Here is a 21,723-nt window from a genome sequence, read left to right as displayed (position 1 = left end):
GTTAGAGGGGAAATGGACAGACAAACAAAAATAATCACATATTCTTTAGTTTTTACTGAGACGGGGCATTCTTCTCATTTACATAGTGCTGAGCAGAACTCATCCAAACACAGCCACACTGTATAGCATAATTTGAAGTATGATAGTAGAGACAAGAAATGCAAAAAAGAAAGTGGCAAATGATCCAGAGATACTCTGAGAAGGAGATGCTTACTTCAGTCCATGAAATCTAAAACCCAGTTAAATTTCCAGACCAATATTTTGATTGAGAGTGCTGGAGTTCTTCCATGAATTAATGAGCAGATTATTTTTCTTTAAAAGATACAGTGCTAGCTGGACACTAGCTTAACAAGGTAATTATCAAATGAAAGACAACTGCTGTACTGTTGTGAACCTGCATAAAGGCTCTTATAATTACTGATGTTTTGGCCTATTTTAGAAGAACCATGCATTTTAATATTTTTGCATAAAACACATTCAGCTACATTGTCAGAAACACTGCTTTTCAAACAGGAAGGCTATAGACACGTGATATTTTACCAAGTCAGTTGTGCCAAAACCACAGGAGCACTAATGATTATTTTATGAAAAAGTTTAAGTTTCATGAACAAGTCTTGCAAATGATGGTGAGATTCTAAATGCATAACACAATGCTTTTAATAGCAATTTTTCTTGTCCTCAAATGGCTGTATATAATGGCAGTCATGGATGTATCAATGAGAAGTTTACAGGAACACTTGTAAAAATAACTGAAAGCATTCTCTGTCTCTTAAAAATGTTGGTCTTTGTCCCTTTGCCTCATCATTGCATAGATAAGACATATGAGTATAAACCAAAAGCACTGCTTTGCTCAAACACTGTTGACTTGAACATAATATTAGGATACTTTCTCATTGGTTTCTTCCTAAATAAATGTCTAAACTAGCTAGACATTTCAAATAGCATCTTTCATAAAGTAAATCTGAAAAAAATCAGAGTACAACTATGATTGTATAAAGAAAGGAAAGAGGAAGAGGTAAGCCCTTGAAAAGCTTACAAAAAAAAAATCTGTAACGTTCTCCAGTGTTAATGAAAATAGGATGGTAATGTGTACATGAAAAGCAGTACACATGCTACCACAACATAGCTGTCTGATCCAGGCTCCCAGCTCTTTCTCTCTAATATTAGAACTGTTTCAAAATTCCCTGGTAAAGGACTCACGGTTGTTCCTTTTAATCCTGCTGACTTTTGCTTGCAAATTCAAAGCACACAGAAAAAGTATAGTTTAGGTCCTATCAACAGATCTAGAGAAATGTGTCATGGTCTGGTGAGTTGATGTATCAGTTTCATAGGGACAAATTATAAATGTTATGCAACTGAAATAACCCTTACTTTAAAGAAGAAGTGACAGAAGTGGAGTACTCAATTAGAAAGACATGCAAGTCAGAAAAGTCTCACATGCCAATATTATCTCATTAAAGCCTTGCTCAAAAATGGCTTTAACATGCTTTCTGTAAATAATTTTTTTTTGTTTGTTGCCTCTGCATATTAACCAGCACTTTCATTAGACACTAAAATGTCTTTAAACAATTGAGTGACTGTCTCATGATAAATTGTACAAACAAGTAAAAATCAAATACTGACTCCTTTCTAGAAGGAGGTCTACATGCTGGGTAAGTCATTTTTCTCCAGAAACAGCAGTTCTGTAATGATGAAGACAAGAGAACTGTTCTTTGCTAGCTATCTTGCAGGACATTTCATTTTCTCTTGCAGCAAGATGCACTAGTGAAGGCCAGGCCCAGAGGACGCTCTGCTCTGTGTACTTTTGTCACAGCTCTCCCACTTCCTCTGGGAAGCTCCACTGCCATTTTCTGTACCAGCTAACATTCCACGTGGACATTATGTTCATTCTTAAAACTTTTCTTGTGTGCTACGTGTGACCAAAGCACTGATCGGAATTGACCAAGTCCAAATATCTGGATTTAGGATGGCAGTGACTGACCAAACAGAAGCAGGCATTGATCCTAATTCTAGCAGTCACTGCAAAAGCTTCAGCAAAAGCTAATGTTGCATTGCGATGTGCTCAGATGTCAGGGGATGTCCAAATTGAAGCTGACAGCACAATCTTAATCCTGCTTCCCTGTGCATCTGTATTGCAATGATGCAGGCTGTAATTACATGATCACGTATATTTGCACAAATGAATTTGATAGTATACAAATTTACTACAATCTGGATATATGTGTGCAGCTTTCTACAATCAAGAGACACATCAAGGTATATTAATACTAATTTGAAGGCATGGTAGTCCACAATATTTCTGCTGACATATTGCTTACATCCTTCTAAAAAAGTTATTGCTAGGAGCAGCTAAAATTATATTTATTATATCTGAGCTCTACACTGTAGAATCACACCATCAGATTCTAAATAGGTCTTTTATCTTTGTTATTATTAAAGAGACTTGATGGGGGAAAAGAAGCTTCAGAAGAAGATACCAAGATACCAAGAACAAGCTTTCCAAGAACAAGCATGACCCTATTCCCTGAGTGATATAGGGTTTCCAGACAGCATTCTAGGACTATCAGCTGAGGCTAATTGCTCGATCCAACACAGGAAAAGTGGGTCCAGAGCAGGAAAACACAGCTTCTGCTGAGCTTGGCTACTGGCTTACCCTGATGGAGATCAGCAACATTGGAGGGGCAGATGCAGAGGTGAAGAGCAAGGCTGCAGACCTTTAGACCAAAGATTAAATTAAGTGAAAAGGGTGGGAGGTGCCATGATGAATAGTTTACCTTCTCCACATCTCTAGAAGAAAAAAATCAAGCAGATGTTTGGGGAAGAGGAATTGCCAGCAGACCAGAGAAGAACATTACCATAGGAACATGATCAGTGCTGGATATGTAGAACAGTCTCCTCCAAGATTTATGTGCTCTTTTGGAAAGCAAGAGAAAGGAGCAGAGGTTTATTTCCTCTGTGTTACAGATGATATCAAAAGTAAAGTCAGATCATTATTTTTTTAACCCAGGATGTCAAATACGTCACCTGGAAGGATGCCTGATGAAAGCATTACCACCAAGGGGTTCCTTCTCCAGAACTAAATTCACACTCACTTTTTAGCTCAGTTAAGGACTGCTTTTCTGAAATCAGTGGCTGAATCAACCCACTTTGGTCTGCACTGTGGAGAGGTCTCCAAGCTCACAAACTGGATTCCCTTCACAATACAGGAATCTGATTGGAGCACAGGAATGCACCTAATGCATGTCAGCTGTTAACAGGCATTTAGTTCACTAGACAGGACTGAACTTAGTCCAAAGTAAACCTCTGTAAAAAACGTATCCTGCAGACATCACACACTCCACACCAGCTGTTTTGCTCTTCAGATCCTCCCCTATTGCACTACGCTGCTTACTGGTGTCCACGTAGCCTCCAGCTACTAGCACACCAGATTTTATTTATCTATCTATCTATCTATCTACCTAATCTTAAATCAATAAGCTGTCCCTGAGAGCACCAATAGTATAAACTCTGCCTTTCTGAAGGTGGTTGGAGATGCTGGATCACCAAGCTGGAATGTATTGTAGAGATTTTTCCTTTCTATTTACTCAAGCACCTTGTCTCTACTATAATACAGTTCTCAGGTTGTACACATATTCACATTACAGGTCATACACATTTTACTAAGTTAAACCTTTCTCTCAGTATAAGATACCATGTATTTCATTCTCCTGCTAAAACTACTAACTAGTTCCATCAACACAGCTGTCCATGCATGATGAAGAAATGCAGAATATTGAATAGAAATAGTCTGGAAAGGGCAGATACTCCTTTGTTTTCCAACTTCATAAACATTTTCTTGGTGCAAGGCCATGTTCTGGTTCAATATCTCTTCGCCTGGACTTTTTCTGGTTCTTTTTAATAACCACGACCTGGAGCATCCCTTTGGATTACAGAATTTGATGCATAGTCAGTCATGCATGTGCAACTGTCCCGAAGAGCCAAGCCTCAGCAGAAAAGCTGGTATGCCTACAATCTTGAAATAAAAATAGCTGTCAAATCAAAGCTAATTTGCCGCAAAAGAAAGCACTGATCCTGAGTTAGAGAATACCGAGCTAGTTTGAGTTCAAGATTGCTTAAAAGAATATTAGGGACTTGCTTTTATAAAATAAAAGTGTATTTTTAATCTCTCTAATTTCATTTAATAATGAATGAACAGATTTCCTCAAGATTGGAAAGTTGGTGTGGAGGGAGGGGGAGGTGCAGTGGGCAGGGATGGATGGCACACAAGTGTAGACAATATTGGCTTTTGAGAGTGAGAAAGTTTTAAAGTCTCTGAGTAACTAAATTAAAAGTGGAGAGGCAAACACAGCTATACCATGTAAGCTTAATGCTCCCTGGGCTAGGGTTTCATTTTACCTCATTTTAGTGAATTCAATCATGTACTACAAAGGAATTTGGATCTGAATGAAAGGAACAAGATTGATATCAGGATGCAAAGTAATGCTCTATTAATTCAGGTCCAGACATTAAAGACAAAAATAAAATTGAATTACACAGTATTCTAATATTTCTGGACTAGATAAAATTGGATATAAAAGCCTTTTTCATAGCTAAATGGAGATGGGAGCAGTAATGGATTTTCAAAATATACAACGAAATGGCCAACATCTACTTTCAGGCACCCAATGAACTGCAAAGATTATGTTGACTCAAAAGCTGCTGCTGAACAAAATAGCTGTCCACTGGTGCTTCTCTGCACACATTCCTCCACTATATCCAAAATAGTAAACTTCTACCATTTTAAACTAGCCAGCCCAGGTCACAGATGAAAATCAGCTGTTTCAAACTGAATACTATAAAAATGCAACACTGATGATGAAGGAATAGCACTTTCAAGACTCTGCAGTCAAATGTCTTTGGCTGAAGGAACACTCTTATAAGCAGGACCTTCATTCTGGAGTGGAAGCATGGAAGAGACATCACCTATACTCTTACCCAACACTAAGCTGCATATGAGAGCTCTCTAGAAAAAATGAACTTTTCTCAGTGAATGATAACCCACATGTCTTGGCTGGTTGACAGCAACAAAGCAGATTGATACAAACTCCATCTTCCGTGCATTATCTGCTCAGCCCAGGCTATCTCTCATGCGTCAGAGCTAGCAGGTACTCCTTCCTTTTCCCAGTCCTCTCATACAATATAAGATCAATACACTCACTTTCAATGACCTGGAGTCAAGATCTTTCAAAAAAAAAGCAGCTCTGCAATAACGAACCTGGATTAGCGCTTCTTCCTGTACAGGCAGAGCTGGGCACCAAACAATGTCCTTCAAGAGACCAGGACATTCCCGGTAGTTCAGTAGAAAAACAGTTCAAATGCCACAAAGCCCAAGGAACATCACAAAACCCAGTCCTTCTGTTCCAAACACAATATATATACCTATAAATTGTCCTTTCTGATATAAACTTTTAATAGTATTTATGTATTGGTTGCATTGTCTTGAAAAATCTTAAATGAATACTCCACAGAACCCACTTCTCTGAGAAAACAAGGAAAGAAGAAACAAGAAATGCAAGGTACTGCTTACACTGTCATATGCACCCGAATGAACTTAAAATATTGTGGTATAAAACCTATATGGATCAGAACAGTGGAACTGCAAATGTCAGCAACATTTTAAAGGTAATATAATTTGGAGTGCAGAATTCAATATGATAAAGAACGATAGCCACTGTATAATATCTCAGCCTTCTCATCCATAGCGGACTTAAAAAAAAAAATCATGACGACATTAATTCAAGAAACTTCCAATATGGAATTGGGAACAGTATCTCATTGTCCAGAGTCAGCTTTTGGCTCTATTTCTACTAATCATGGTGCTGCAGCTGACCCAGTTTAAATGTATTTCTATAAAGACTCTGCAATTTTTGGTGATGTTGCATATTGTAGTCTTCTTAGCCATTTAAAAATATTGTACTTCAGTAAATACCGAGTGCCTAAAAATAAGGTGTATCGTGTGGAACAGCACTAGTGCATCACTGAAGTACGAGAGTTTTATTAAAGTTTTATTTGTACAGTAAACACAAACATGTACATTTGTGTAATATACTCAACACTATATTAGGATGCACGTTTGCATATTTGACTGCATCCTATTTGTGTGTGCATGCATGTGTATGAGATTAAATTTGTGGGTACAGGTCATATTTTTCAGTGAATTTTTTTGTTATCTGATCTTAAGAAAGATCATTTGCACCCACAAGCCTCATCCTACCAGCATTCTAGAGCCATGAGTTCTGCAAAACTGCTACTGGCAGTGTTAAGTGAATATGCACAATATAGAATTTTCAAATGACTGTAGTTACTATAATACACATGAAGCTTTCAAATCCATTAGAACTGATATTCTGATTCACCTATACCTGAGGATTCAAAAAAAGGGGAGAAAAAAGTCTGACAGTCCACTGTTTAGTTATTCAGTGCTCTATAAAAGGAAATTCATTTCTAATACCTTTGGGCAATCCGTATGCTCTGAAGTATTATAGTTGCGGGTAAAACTACCATACTTAGAGAAATGCCTCTCTTTGGTCTAGAAATGAGATGACAATATGAAAGTATGCTCTGCCACAAAGTTTCAAGCTTTTTAAGGCATTGCTTGGGACATTCACAGAGTGAGATGTTTCACTTCTGAAAAAGAAACAATTTAAGTATAAAAAAGAACAGAAGTAAACCAAGAAATGCAGAAGAAAAATTTCCTGACTACTAACAGAAAGGTCCGTGTAATTCTAGATTTAGAAGAATATTAAAACTGAGTATTGTTGCTTACAGGAACCTTTTAAGTATCTCAGAATGTCCTTCTGGAAGAATAGAACATATATGAACTGACCATCTTAAAAGTCACCTGGTAATTTTAAAAGCTGAAGTAACAACAACTGAATACTTTAAATTTAATATTTAAAATATTTTAAAATACCTTAGCATGTGAACATTTTCTATTTCTGTAGTTTAAAAAAACCCCCAAACTTTAAAAAACAACGTACATTTAATGTACTGATGCCATTTGAATCCAAAAACTGATCTGCATGCCAGTTTTTCATCAAAACAGAAAAACAACCGACAGGTTCTTCACAACTGCCATCACACTGTGCATGGAAAGAAATCATTTACTGAGTTTGCAATCATAAAAAGTTGTTTAATATTTTGGTGTAAAAAGCTATTGATTTCCATTATTTTCAATGTATTCCCAGCATTTTGTTAACATTGTCTCCAGCAGAGAGAAAGAACTGAACACTACATAATTTGAACCAAATGGGTGAACAAAAGCCAACTCAACAAAGGGATTATTTGTATTGGGCAGGGGAAAAGCCCATAAATCACTATGATTCTCTCATGTTATTTTTGCCTTTATTCTTCCTGCTCTCTGAATGGACTCTATAATGTATCATGTCCTATTATGTTATGATTTTTCCCAAAGAGGGCTTATCACTTAATCTGTTCATACGGCAGCAGAATCAATCTGATTGACTGGGGTTTTAGTGAGGCATTGCAATTAGAGGCTATATATAATTGTTCCATATTCACATTAGGAGTTTAGTAGCTCTTTTCCAGGTGCCACTTTACAGACACAGGGTCTCCAACATTGATTTTTATAACATGCTTAGTAACAAGCAGGAGTGATTTGAGATACTCATTTGTAAGATACCTGAAATCTTGTATTTATTCACAAGATACTCAAAAAAGAGGCTTTCATGCTACATCTTTCCATGGAGTACCTAATTGAGGTTGTGTGTGTATATATGTACATGCACACACAAGTTGTACATAGCTGGCACTTTAAAGTAATGAAGCCCTTTTGTATTTTAAAGGTATTGATAACTCAGAATCGCAGGAACATTATGATAACAAGCCTGCAGTGGACAGAAGTGAAGGTCTAATTCATATCTGGTAATCACAAACCAGGAACTATAAGGAATTATTCCTTCAGCATCTGTCAGTAATAGGGAAAAAAAAGAAAAGAATAATGCATGTTCTGAAGGAAATCGGTGAAAGATTTGTGTGGGAAGTCTTGCATAGCCAGCAGTATCAGAAAAACATCATTCATATTGCAAAAATGAGAAATAGTAGGGTGCTTTTAATCACAAAAAGTTTATCACTGCTGATGAGAAAATCATCAGTTTAGCACCCAAGATCAGAAAATCTTTCTGGAACTTATTGTGATGGCCGAGACTGAACTGAACAGAGGGCTCAGAGCCAGCACTTGCTTTGGGACCAGCAGGTCAGACACAGTCCTTTAGTTGGTGGAGGCTCCACAGTCTCCCCAGAGAATGTGCTTCAGCACTTCACTTTTCTTATCAGTAGGAACTAACTCCTCAATGTACTTTTTTAAAAACAATTTTTCTTTCCTTTTCCTGCTCATCATGGATATGGAAACACATCACATGCCTTTCCTTGATAGGTCTTGTCATTATGTGTCATTTTCTCCTCTCTTTTTCCCATGTCTTCTCTTCAGTAGATTGATCAACTCAAATTCTTTAAATTTTTCTTAGTAAGTCTTATTTTCAAGACTTTTGCTTTCCTCTGGATCTGCTCCAATCAGACCACATGTTCCTGTAAAATGTCATCCAAAACATGCCTTCAGTACAGACAAAGAAAAGGCAATCCCAATCAGTAGGAGAGATACAGCTGGTGCTTCAAAATACTGGATTCACCAAAGCTCAACTGACTGGGACAAAATGCAGATTAAAGTTATACATGAAAATCAATAATCTGTTAAACAAACTTGATAAGATACCCAAAAGTAACACCTACAATGAGCAAAAGAAAACAACTTTGGCAAAAAGTTAGTAGAAAAATAAATGAAATAATTGGAAGGAAAAATCCCTGATAACTATGATGAATATAGAATGTAAAAGCAAAGAGAAAAAAAGGGGGAAGCTTTCTGTAAAAACACATTATGAAATATAAAATATTAAAAAAAGATGCTGAAGGTTGCAGTGGAAAATCCATGACTACTTGGACTAGAGAAAATAAGAAATACCTTGAATTTTTTCAAAACTTTATTTAATTTAGAACTGGAAAATTTGTTAACATCAGTATACAAAAAGCCTTTTTGTTCTACTTTTGTAAAGAATTGTTGATCTTGAGATGAAAAGTGCTTCCTAGTCCATCAGCAACTAAGAAGGATCTTAAATAGCATCTATTAGGAAGAAATGTTATAAAATTAGCAGTGCTATCTGGTGTTATAAAATAATAATTAGAATACAAACAAACAAACAACCTACTGAGGGAATTAAAAAAAAACCCACTACTGTTGTGTGATATTGAAGAAGGGATATCATACAGTCAGGCAACTGTATAACATAATACACTTGCCTGATATCAATCTAGACAAAATACTGAAAAAAAATTCAGGGGATTTAACTGACAAAGATTGAAATGAAAGGGATGTAATTAATGCCAGTCAACACGGGTTTATGTAAAATAGGTCTTGTCAAACAAATCTCACTTTCTTCTTTGATGAGCTTAGAGAAGTTTGGGTGATAAAGATAAGTGCATAGGTGTAATACACCTAGACACTTGTAATACATTTGACTTACCAGTGCATTGCTCATATTCTTACTGAAAATCATTAACATACAGTTTTAATGGAGCATATGTAAAATGGATTGAGAACTCCTTAAGATACCAATTTTAAGAAGCAACTATCAATTAGAAATCATTAGCTGGAGGGTGAAGGTGCTAGTGGTGATCCAGAGACACCCGTGGACTTGTTAGACCTGATTTTTACGAAATTTTCTGGTACATTCTGAAATTAAACTCAAAATATTGCCAAGAATCTTACAAAAAAATTCCACAAAACTAGTAGAGGGATGCATCAAGACAAAGACTAGGCAGTTCACAGAATAATCTGTTTCACTTAATCAAGCTTGGCCAATTTACTGTGTTGTACCATGTTTAATGATGGGGATTTCTCCGGGAAAAAAAATAAAAGGAAAAAGAAAGAGCATGTTCCTGGAAATAGTACAATCTGTTTCTCTTGGCAAATTTTATTTTCTCTGAAAGAGGTATGTGAGAGAAGCCAGACAACAGTTTTATAGAAACCTGGAGTGATAAAGTAGCTATGCTAGAGTTTCAAAACCATCTTTTTGACAATACTTAAGCAAGTGGGTAATGTGTGGCAAACGTTCCCTGTTCATTCCCAAACTAAGTTCCCTGCTTGTAAGAAATGCCCACTAGATGTAGCTTTCCACCATTAACCCCTGCAGAAGTTACCCAACAACGAGCTGTAAAGTGTATAACAGAGGTTTTAAATAGGGACAAGGGCAAAACAATTCTGTTGCAACTCGCTTGTTGTGTATTGACTAAATAATCTGTAATAAAGTCTAAGATACACCAATGTAATACATTCTAAAGGTACACAGAGAAACTTAGATGAGCACTTTAAAGCTGATTATTTTACCATTTAGCCAAAAATTGTGTTCTGAAGCTATTGCCCAGAAAATTCTACCTCTAACTTTCCAGTTCTCAAAATATCAAGAAATTTAGAAAAAAATCAAGTAGAGTTCATGCAACAAATAAAGAAAATGAATAATAAGAGTATAAAATGCAAATCATGGTATAGTTGTATTGTACATTCCAAACACAAACTGTGGTAGCAATTATAACACAAAATGCGTATTCAATTATCTGCTACAAATTCAAAGCAACAATAAAACTGAAATTACTATATTTTTCTAGGGATTCACAGAGCATAAGAGCTCAACTGGTCTTTCTGAAATTTCTGCTGTGTAACATGATGCAATGCCAAATAAAACTGGGTGATGGAAGTCCATTAAAAAAAAGCCTGAAATTCTCAATACATTTTACATCTATAGGCTTAAATAAATCCATTTTAAGGACTCCATTATACCTACCACACATGATTTTTTTTTTTGTGTGTGCTACAAATGTGATAGCTCATGCTTTTTCTTCCTCACAGTATATAGCTCCTCCATGAACACAAAACATGTAATGAACAGAACTGTAGACAAGCTCTAATTTTCTGTACAGTGGCAACTGCATCCATTACGTGTTACAGTGTCACTTTGCTCTGAAGGAGTTAACTTTCAGGCTCCTATTCTCTGCAGTGCTGCATAAACACTGCACATTATTCTTACTGAGCATGCTTCATCTTTCCTGTCTCCACAGTCTTGGGCTGTCAATCACCTGTCAGTCCCTACCACATCAGCACAGTGCGCATCACCAGGCTGTCAGCACAGCAGCTGATGAGACTCTGCTAAGAGCTGTCAATCAAACTTGTTTCTCTTATCTGTTCGGGAAATATTTTGTCTCTAAGAAACAAAGAACCTGGGCAACAATGGATCAGAGTCTAGTATTTACTCTTTTACAGGGATAGAAGGCTCATAACAGGAAACGATTGTTTTATCCACAACAAGGGGAAAAAAAGTCTGCTCCATTAGGCATATTTTCCTTTTTTTTTTTTTTGGTTTTGTTCAAATGCTGTTTACTTCTTGACCCAATAAATCAGGGCACAATAAATTAAAGCAAATTTCTTTTTACTCTCCCCGTAAAATGAATTTCATGGCCTTCCTTCTTAGTTTCTGTTGAATATAATTCAGTGCAGTTTAGAACAGGTAGCATACCTTTGGTTTGGGGAATCTTTCCCTGTCTTAAGGCATTGGAATGTGTGAGCTTTCTCTCACCGTAGTCAAAAAGCCAGATTAGAGAAAACACACGAAATTTATGCCTTTGTTACATTAAAATATATCTCTATTTTCTGTAACATTTCTCATTAAAACTCAATTTCGGCACAGAATTTAATAACATGAGTAGGGTTCCTAGATAATAGCAGACCAAAAGAATAGCTGAGGGTTGTAAGAAACACACAAGAGAAAAACACACATTGTCAGTGGACGTTTAAAGAAGATACTATCTTCTTTCTGGAATGCTGTACTGGGGAGGAAGAATTGCAGAAGGTAAGGTTCTCACATCTACAGAAATAAAATACTGAAGAAAGACAAAAAGAGCTGCAAAGATGGGTACAGCAGCAATTTCAGGTCTGACACAGAATCTCTGCATCGAAAAGTTGAGTTAGGCTTTGAAGTGCACATCTATCCAAGGCAGAATACTGTTCTGCAAAGATGGCTGGTGTAGGTCTAACAAACCTGGCAATCAAATTAATTAGCACTGGTGGATCACTGAACTAACAGACCTGCACTCTTCCCAGGGCATAAAAAACTTCACATGCTATGCTAAACACATATAAAGGCACATTTAAAGGTAGCTCAAGTATCAGGACACAGTGCTGTCCCATACCAAGTAGACATAACCTAGTGACTTAAGAGCCCTACTTCGACCCATATCTATTTTTTCCTACAATTTTTCCTACAATTTAATCTCATAGCTGATAGTTGAGGAGAAACCTCACAGATCCAACAGTGTGAGCAGCAAAGGGAAGAAACCCACTTTTCTCACAATAGAGTGCTGTAAAACACAGTAATGTGAAAGGCAGGCCTAAAAATATTTGGTGTTTTTCATAAAGCTTCAGTTTGGCACCATGAAATTCAATAAGCAGCTTAGTTTTCTGAGACAAGAAAAAAGTGAGTTTACAACCATTACAGTTTCTTGGACAGACCTGTATATTAAAAGTTAAAGAAATGAGAGGCACGCAAAAGTAGGCATTTAGAGAAATTTTATAACACACGATTTAGAGGCCTGATCCTTGTGCTCATTTGTGGTGGCTGTGGGACTAGGCTCTCCAGGTGGGAGTAGAGGGCAGAGAGGGACATCAGGGAAAAAGGCTATGCTAAGAAACCCATGGAAAAGAAAAGTTTAAAGCAAACATGGAAAAGAAGTCCCCAGAGGGGTGTGGGGACTGCAGTCAAGATTACAAAAGAGCAGAAGAGAAAATTCAAGTTCCCAGCAGCATCCCACAACACTCTCAGGGGCTTTGAAGGAGGAACTTGGGGAAAACATTGTGCTCCTCCTTGTCTAATGCAGCTTAAGGCAAGATACAGATAGTCCCTGAGAACAAGGAGGGAAAAGCACTGGGCATTGCCATAACCCAGAGAACAACTGTGGCCATGGACACCACACACACACACAAGATTTTTTTCTGGAATTTGTATGCTCCAGAAGAGAGTATTTCAGTTCCCAAAAGAGGGGAGACCATTGCCTAAAGGAAAGAAAATTAGGTGGTAGTCACAACCAATGTCAGAGACACAAGTAAATCTCTCCGTCTGAAGCAAGACAAAGGCAAGCAATTCTGAGTTGAATCCCGGAGCAAGAGATCAGCATCTTTTGTCACTTTCGATGCTAAAAATTACTTTTCAAAGGATGCCTGTTTCTCTTTTCTAGGGCCTAATCTTGATTCCCTCCATTACTGGTTGTGTCTGCAATAGTGAGAACAAATTATCAATTCTCTTCCCTCTCAGCCACCTCCAATATTTTTAATGGTCACTACGCACTAGAGGGCATGCAAGCTGGGCAAGGAGGCAGGCATCTTGCTGGGGACAGTGCAGATGGAGACCAAGCCCTTTTGGATCACCTCTTCCAAAACTCCGTACATAGTGCTGTCACCACTCAGCATACTCACCTAACAGGAACCCCTGCCCACTGGCCAGAGATTTCACTGGTTACTTGGAATAGGGTACTGGTGACATTATAGTCTTTGGGAGGTGCCACAACCCTCCATAGGCATAATGGAGCACAGGTGTGGTTTGGGAGGGGAAAACAGACCCCAGTCAGCAATCTGAGCTGCAAATGTTTGCACCCAAAGGGGAGGAAACTGATCTGTTCTCAACTCCTGGACATGGTTTTGGACACAAACTTCCCTGGCAGGAAAAGAGGATTGCTCTAACCTACAGTCTCGACACTGCATCCTTCCCAAGCAACGCTGGAAATGTCTCTGAGGAGGTACTTGGTCAACCTGGCACCCCAAGACTGCTCTCGAAACCTGCTAAGATGCAATGGAAGTCCCACACGGGAACAGTTCAAGGTGCCTTTATAGTATCACTAAACAAGAATACTGCTTGTGTCAGAAAGAATCATCACGACTGTAGTTCAGAGTTACTTAAATTTATACTAACAAAGGAAAAGAAATGTGAGTGAACAGAAAGAGCCCTAAATGCTGAGCTATAATTCCAGATGCTGAGAAAAACAACACTAAAAGCAACCACAGTTTATGTAGGGGCCAGAAATTAAAACCAGAGGAAAAATCTTGTGCACTAGTTGCTTTTAAAAATGTGCCTAGGGTAATTTGATTTTTTCAATCACGCTTATCAGCAACAATGCTAAGAATCACAGTACTGCCCCATGCCAAACTGTCCCAGTTACAGATAGTACAACCATTATCAAGCATTTGTGACAACAGGAATATTTTACTCTTTGACAAATTCTTTCATATGCAGCACTGTTTTCCAGAAACACAACTCGCTCTGATCTAACTGGACATTAATTGCTTTTTTGCTGATCTATCTGTGCCTTCTGGACTGATAATACAACTAGCAAATCTGATATCTGACAAGTTGACTCAACCTAATCAGGACAGATCAGCTGTTACCAACGTTGCTATAGGCTGTAATTTGAGGACCTTTACAGAGTTATCACTTGCTTTGAAAGGCAAGAAACTGTAACTCTGTCAACACTGATCCCAGAACATGTGTTCAAAGTGGCTGTTATTTTTTCTCCATGAGAAGGGAACACTTGTCAAATAAATACCTGAGATAATTGATAAGAGGAATTAGGAGTATGTGAGTGACATGTTGACAATCAGTCACTCTCATGAAAAAGAAGAACCTCACAAGATTCAGAACATTAAGCAGAGAACACAAGCTGTGATCATGAAGCAGGGGTCACTGTGAATGGAGAGAAACAATTGGCAATGCAGTTTTTCAACGTTTACTTATCTCTCTGTTGCTAAAGCTGAGTAAATTATTCACTTCAGACAATCTGTTCTATGAATTTTACCCCTTTTTCCTGCTCAACGTATGCAGGCAATAGATACCAATGCCATCAGATTTATTCACTGTTTCGCTTTTATTCAAGCTTTCAGTTAGTGGTTGATTGAGAGTATTCTAGACTTCTACTGCTGTTCAGACAATATCCAGGGCAGGTCTTTAATGTGTGCAAATAGCACAGATCCACAAAGCTGATGCAGTAATGATTATCTACAACAGCAAGGACATAGCTTTTGGTATCTTTTTTTCCTGAGCCTTGTTCAAATCTGGAGGCCCTTGCAGCAACAACACTCACATTTGCTACAAAATTCCCTTTCTGCGAATGGTTTTGCAGAAAACATCGTTTGCAGAAACTAAATTAACGAAGATTGCAAGCACAGCCAGAGCAAATTAAATGTAAAATTCCAAAAATTATATTGTATTATGTGCCCTACTCCATGAAGAAATTATTTATTTTCACATAATAAAATTCAGAGGAATTCCACCAGAAAATGGATTCTCAGCCCATGCAATTCTTTAATATAACTTGACGGTCACTGAGTACAAACAAATGGCTGTCATTGCCAGGGTTGCATCTGTCTCTTAAACTGTTTTTTCAAAATCAGGCTTAAAATTAGAACAAAAAATATAGCTCTTACTGTATCGCTTTGGTCCATCTTCCAAACAAAATGAAAGGGTTAAGGTTGCATCATCTTCAAAAAATTCAGTTGCAAAGGCATCCCACCAGAGGTTGTCACTATCCTAGGAAGCAACAGATCATTCACTTAACAGGAGGCAAAATGAAAATATGCTCATCCTTTATACAAGAAATTCGACAGGATCACACATGGTTTGTGCTTCTTCACCTACAGTTTTGGGGTGTAGATATATCTATGTGTAATTTTCCTAGACAAAGTTCTAGTTCTAATTTAAGGAAAAAGCTAACAGGTTTAGTTTATTATCCAATACACCATCTCTCATGTTATTGAGCACATTAAATATATTAAAACTTTAATTCTCATGAACACATGTTTTTCTTCAAATGTTAAAAAAATCATTTTATAAATCAGTTGCAAATAAAGAGATTATGACTTTACCCCCTTTTTCTGGGCTGCATATCTCAAATGCTTGGTCTTAATAATCAAAAAACCTCAGTACTTAATTCTATAATGCTACATAACCCGATTATCAGCAGGAGCTGACAAGAAAGTTATTTAGAAACTAAATATAATAGCCATTCCACTCCAACGCATTTAATATAAATACAATGCTACTGTGGGTTAATTAAATACCATGTAGTTACTTAAATGTAATTGTTGTGAGAAATCTTTACTTTTTACTGTGATAGATGAGGTGAAAACAATATTTTAAGATGACCTGTGTATACTTAGACTTAAAGTAGCACACACAGCTGGAATATAGCAATTCTTAATACAGTGCACAACGTAAAGCATGTTTCAGTACATCACTACAGGTGGTCTGTTGGTGTTGACAATTGAACAGTCATTTTGAGACTTGGATGATCAACAACAGGCACCCAAATCTCAACGTCTAGCACCTGTGCAAGTGGTCCAGGATGCAGGGGTATTCACAGAAGTTAGGCAACAACAGAATCTCCTAATTGTTTAATTCAAAAGCTATGGATACATTTAATAGCTGGATTGGAAATGATTCCTGCAGTCTCTTCTGCTCCTTTAAGGCCTCGAGATTTAAATCACTTGCAGCACACAGGATCAGCAACAAAGCTGGAAATACACTTCTGAAGATGCCCCTGTTACAGTCCTCAGAGCCACTCCATCCCACTCATGGCAGCTGCCTTTCCAACGTGCAAGGCCAGGTTAATTTGCTGTAGCAAGCACTGAGGATCTCTTAATGCCTCAGCAATATATAACTAAGACAGAAAACATGTTACCTTCCATGGGAAAAAAAAAATCCTGAGATAAAATGCCAATTAAAGACAAAAGATACATCTATCATACTCATTATGTGTACACATGCAGAGAAATAACTATCTGGGTCTTTTAGTTCTGCTCCTGTTTTTCCCAAAGATGTTACAATTGGATTTCATTTCGAACTGCTGAGCACGATATCTTTCCTGCCTCCCAACTTTACTTTGATTTTCGACAAGCATCCAGGGCAAAAATGGTAAGGACAGGTTTTAGCATTCCAGCTCGTACCAGAGATAACCAAGAGACTTCTTGGCTGGGTCAGAACCTGTAATTTACCTTCCTTGCCATAGCTCATCCCACCTGGCAGCAAGCAGGACAAAAAGGTATCAAAACTATCCCCATGTCTTAGAAATCTGTTGTCACAGAGAGCTGCTGCTCTCTCCTCCTCACTGGTGTAAACCTGATGAGTGTTTCCATGTGCAAACACCACAGCATTGCACAAATGTTCAACAGAAGTCCCAGCAAACCAGTTTCTAGCAGCACACCTCTGCACAGTGACCATTCACTCAGGACAGCCTGCTGGGTGACATTTTAAGCCCGTATCAGATTGTACTGTTCAGCAAGCAATTACAACCAACCAGCCTCTGCCAGTTGCCAAAAGAGAAACTGCAGAATAGTTTCACTGGGATCTTTCAGCCATACTTGTCATACAGAATTTAAGCAATGTCACATACCACATTTGCAGCTCTTGTGAACTCAGTAGTTGAGTATCACTGGAGATACTCATGTAGCCTGCAATGACATGGGAGGCAAAAGGCAAGCATCACATAGATGGGGTGCAAATGCACACAAGAGAGACAAAGAGCCTCATCTCTAAAACGACAATTATTTACATTCACTCTTGCTTCTAGGAAGTCTGAAGGCAAGGCAAATGTGGAGATGGAATTACCGTGGATTTCCTCCCTGGACAGATCAAATACCTGACTTTGTCACAGTTTGAACACAGTCCAAGGTCTTTATCTTTGCATATTTTATGTTGGGAAGAAGGAAGAACAGAAAAGTCTGCCCCACCCCTCCCCCCGGCAAAAAAAAACCTCCACACCAAACCTCCAAACCTTAATAGAACATATAAATCCTCTGTCAACCTTGGATACACTCTGCTTATTAATTCTCTGCTCCACCCTTGTCACAGGTGGGCTCAACTACTCTCACAGCCAAATGGTGAACAAAACCAAATGAGGTGTCCTCTAGCCAAGCTGAAAAAGGATCCAGTTATTATGAGAAAAAGAAGAATAATAAAATCACCCCCTTCTTCTTGCAAAAAGGGGACAGTGAAGGCAAGGCTGCCCCCAGGCATCTTTAACTTTTGCTCTGACAGGTTACGGGGGATTTTGCCAGAGTAATTATTTTTCTATTCAACAATAATGAGAAATTACCATGGCAACCTCCTTTTCACGTGGTGCACTCATACGCTCAAACATTGAAATAATGGCCTAAACATAACAAAAAAAATAATTAATACTTTAAAATATTTTGTCTTAAAATAAACTTAGGGAGTGGGTCAAAGAAGAGAAGAGGGCAGAGACAGCCAGCAAGTTGGGTCAGAAGTGAAGATGCCATCTGCTGTAGCCAGCTATCCAAGCAGCAAAACGTCTTCTGCCACAACTGTCATTGTTCCCCCTGATCCCCTCCACCCCCAGTATTATTTGTAATTTGAAGCATGGCTCAACTCTGAATAGGGTCTCCAAGTAAATGGAATCCTAGGGTTTCAATCTTTTTTCCTGACTCTGATTTCTTTGGCAAATGTAATCAGATTTTAAGTACAACGATGTTCTCTTTCCCCCTCCATCTAACAGTCCCACATGTTCACCGTGTGATCTGAGAGTCAAGCTGGGTTCTTCTTTACACCTTACACACATGATTAAGAGCCTGCAAGCCAAATGAGGCTTTTCTACTTGCCTGAGATGGTGATTGCTGAACCAAAATAGATCTTGCAACTTGGAATATAAGGCCAACTGAGCCTATGGCATTTTCTCCAGATTCCTTTATTTTTATTTAATGGCTTTGGAAGGCAGAATGGAGTTCACATAAAAAGTCAGAACATGGAACCATGCTCTAGAGAGGACACAGGACAGAATTGGAATTCAAAATTATTTTGATAGATTACAAATATAAAATGAGGAATAGCTGGATAAGCTATACAGAAAATAGTCCTGATCACAAAGCAAGTATGTCAGCAATCTGTTGCTATTGCAAATAAGCAAAATGTCTTAAGATATAATTCCCTTCCACTCCACAAAACAGACCCCTAGAAAGACTTCAGCTGGAATAGTCTGTCCACTTCTGGAGTACTGTGGCCAGGTCTGGGCCACCCACTCTTAAAGAGCTTACCTGAGAACCACAGGAATCATTGAGTTTGAGCACAAACAAACCCCAAAAGACTCACACGTAGTAAGGCAGAAGGACCCAGCTGTGTTTAGTATGAGATAGAAGAAGCTCACAAAGAACATGAAGGACAGCCCTCAATCATATGAAAAGATTGCTATAAAGAGTGATTAGTTGTCCTCAGTGGTCAACAAGGAACAGTTTGCTGCCATTGTGGGTTAAGAGGTTTAATCCCTGGTAAGAGATTTTCAGGCTGGTGTTTTGCAGAGGCAAAAGAGTTGTAGAGCATGGCTACTGTATTCCCAAAAAGAGTGGATGCAGAGGTCCCACTCCCTATAAGCCTCAAGCAGAGCTGCCTCATGGCAGCTCCATGGCTTGTACCCAGGGAGAAGTAGATTTTTCTTCCTCTCAGCACTTTTGGCTGCACATGTGTAACAGGTGTAAATAGTATATTAAAAAGAGAGTCAAGGAAACATTCACACACACACACACACACACACACAGAGGAAATACATCTGTTCTGAAATGGGATCTTTTTTTAATGTAATCACTTTTTAGGGAAGAACTGAATTTTAAACATCAATCTGTGATGCTTGGCATTGGACAAGGCAAAAATAAAAACAGATAGTGCCCTTGGGAGCTTACATTTTTCTCCTGGCACCTGCAGCCCTTCCCTATTGACACTATTTTCAGAACTCTATACATCCACACTCTTGTTGGCAACATATATAGCTTCTCATATTCTTTCAAGTTAATGCTGTGTGGGGAAACTGCTGTATCCCCAAGGAGAGAATGGTATTCCTCCCCTCCTCCCATTCCCAGAAAATCAAACTACGCTTGAGCTTTTAAAATGCAGTTCACCTGTAAAAAGTGCATTACAAATTACGAAACTCACAAGATAAGTATCATAAAAAAGTTCTGACATTAATGTTTATACTCAGAGCACAATGACAAACCGTGAAAAATAAAATGCCTGAATGCAAGAAGCCAATAAGTTCCCCATTAGCTTTGAATTAGACCCATCTGAGTCAACCCAACATATTTAAGGTTCTGATAAAAATTTAATTGGGGTAAAAAGTTAACAGGGATATCTATATCTTAACTTTATACACTTGGACATTTGAGTCTGATCTGTAGATCCGGCCCTGCAATGCACAATGTTTTTATAATCTGGCATAGGGCTTTTTGCTGTTTATGCAAATTCTATATGGAATACTGATAGACTTAAATTGATTTTCTTGGAAACAGTATGAACAGAGTGAAGGTGTGGAATACTCATATACAGAATGTAGGTGAGAAACCCATATAGCCACCTGCTATCATACAGGTAGAAGAAGATGTACAGTTAACTTACATCCGCATTATCTTTGCGAGCAGTATGTGGTACCCTGTAGTTAAGTAAAAGCACTTGAAAAATTTGACCTATTTGGTTGCCCAGGGCTGGTTTGCAGGGATCACTCCCATTTTATCTTGAACATAAAGCATGTTTTACATACTTTTAATCTTGCAGCTAGTGGTATCTTGCAGAATTTCTAGCTCCCCTCTCCCTGCCAGGAATGCCCTTCCATTCGTTATTTCACACATATTCACAGTTTTAATGGTGTTGCTTGCTTTTATTTCACTTACTAGTGTGGCTAGATGCCATGTCTCAAACAATGTGTAGTAAAACTGGCAGAAATATTTTAAGACTTGGCTTTCATCATAAGTAGTTTTCTGTTCCATTATATACTTCTTGCCAAAATTCTGCTCAATGCCCAAAACATATTAGTTTCTTCAGCTTACTTAATAATTAATTAAATCATTGTTTACATTCCAATTTGGACCTTATCTTCATTTGTACAGTAAAGAAAAAACATCAAGTTTCTGCTTTATTGAAAAGGCAGAATACAGTCTTGCAACAGATCTGCGCAGCAATACCACCTCAGAGAGGCTGACTTGGGTGCAATGTCTCTGCTTCTTGAGGAAATCTGGAGTAATGCTAAGAATCCAATGGAATTACAGGGAAAAGCTCATAACAGAAAGCTACTCTTACACATTCACTGGAAATTCTTAATATATCAAGGATCTTATTTTTATTGCTTATAAACCAGTGTTCTATAAAGTAACAAAATACAAGGTAGGGGAGAAAAGCAGTAACAGCTTTTTTTTTCCTGAAGGGGGCAACTGTGAAAAATCAAACATTAATTATTTCAGTTCAGATAAAAATGGGAGAAATCACCAAAAAAGGTTAAAAAAAAAGAGAGAGAGGCTTTGCAAAATATGTAAATTGATTCATGCCATTTTCTTGATGTACTCTGAACCCAGGGATGTGGGAATTGGTATCACTACAGCAGAACAATTACGCTGTTATGATACTGCCCATACAACTCAGCTTTGCAGATACAATGCTTTCAGACGGTGTCACTTAGGTACTCAAATAACAAGTCCACTATCAACAATTATATCAGGACATATTTTTCCTTAAGTTTAGAAGGATGGTTGACCTCTTCCTTGTTCTTTGGCCACTAGCTTATGCCTGAATTAGAGACTTTGGT

General features: G+C 38.0%; 1 protein-coding gene across 13 annotated transcripts in view; it reads right to left on the bottom strand.

Annotated features, from left to right (window-relative positions):
* Positions 1-21,723, bottom strand: part of LDB2 (LIM domain binding 2) — a 216,322-nt gene that overhangs the window by 125,998 nt on the left and 68,601 nt on the right. For all 13 annotated transcript variants that reach the window (XM_061992165.1, XM_061992161.1, XM_061992163.1 and 10 more), the window contains one exon: positions 15,575-15,677. In XM_061992165.1, coding sequence (XP_061848149.1) covers positions 15,575-15,677 — 103 coding nt within the window. The remainder of the gene's footprint in view (positions 1-15,574; positions 15,678-21,723) is intronic.

Source organism: Colius striatus, chromosome 3 (genome assembly GCF_028858725.1).
Source record: "Colius striatus isolate bColStr4 chromosome 3, bColStr4.1.hap1, whole genome shotgun sequence".
In the NCBI taxonomy this organism is placed as follows: domain Eukaryota; kingdom Metazoa; phylum Chordata; class Aves; order Coliiformes; family Coliidae; genus Colius; species Colius striatus.
Note: the sequence above shows the minus strand (reverse complement) of the source record. Positions and strands in the feature narration are given on the sequence as shown.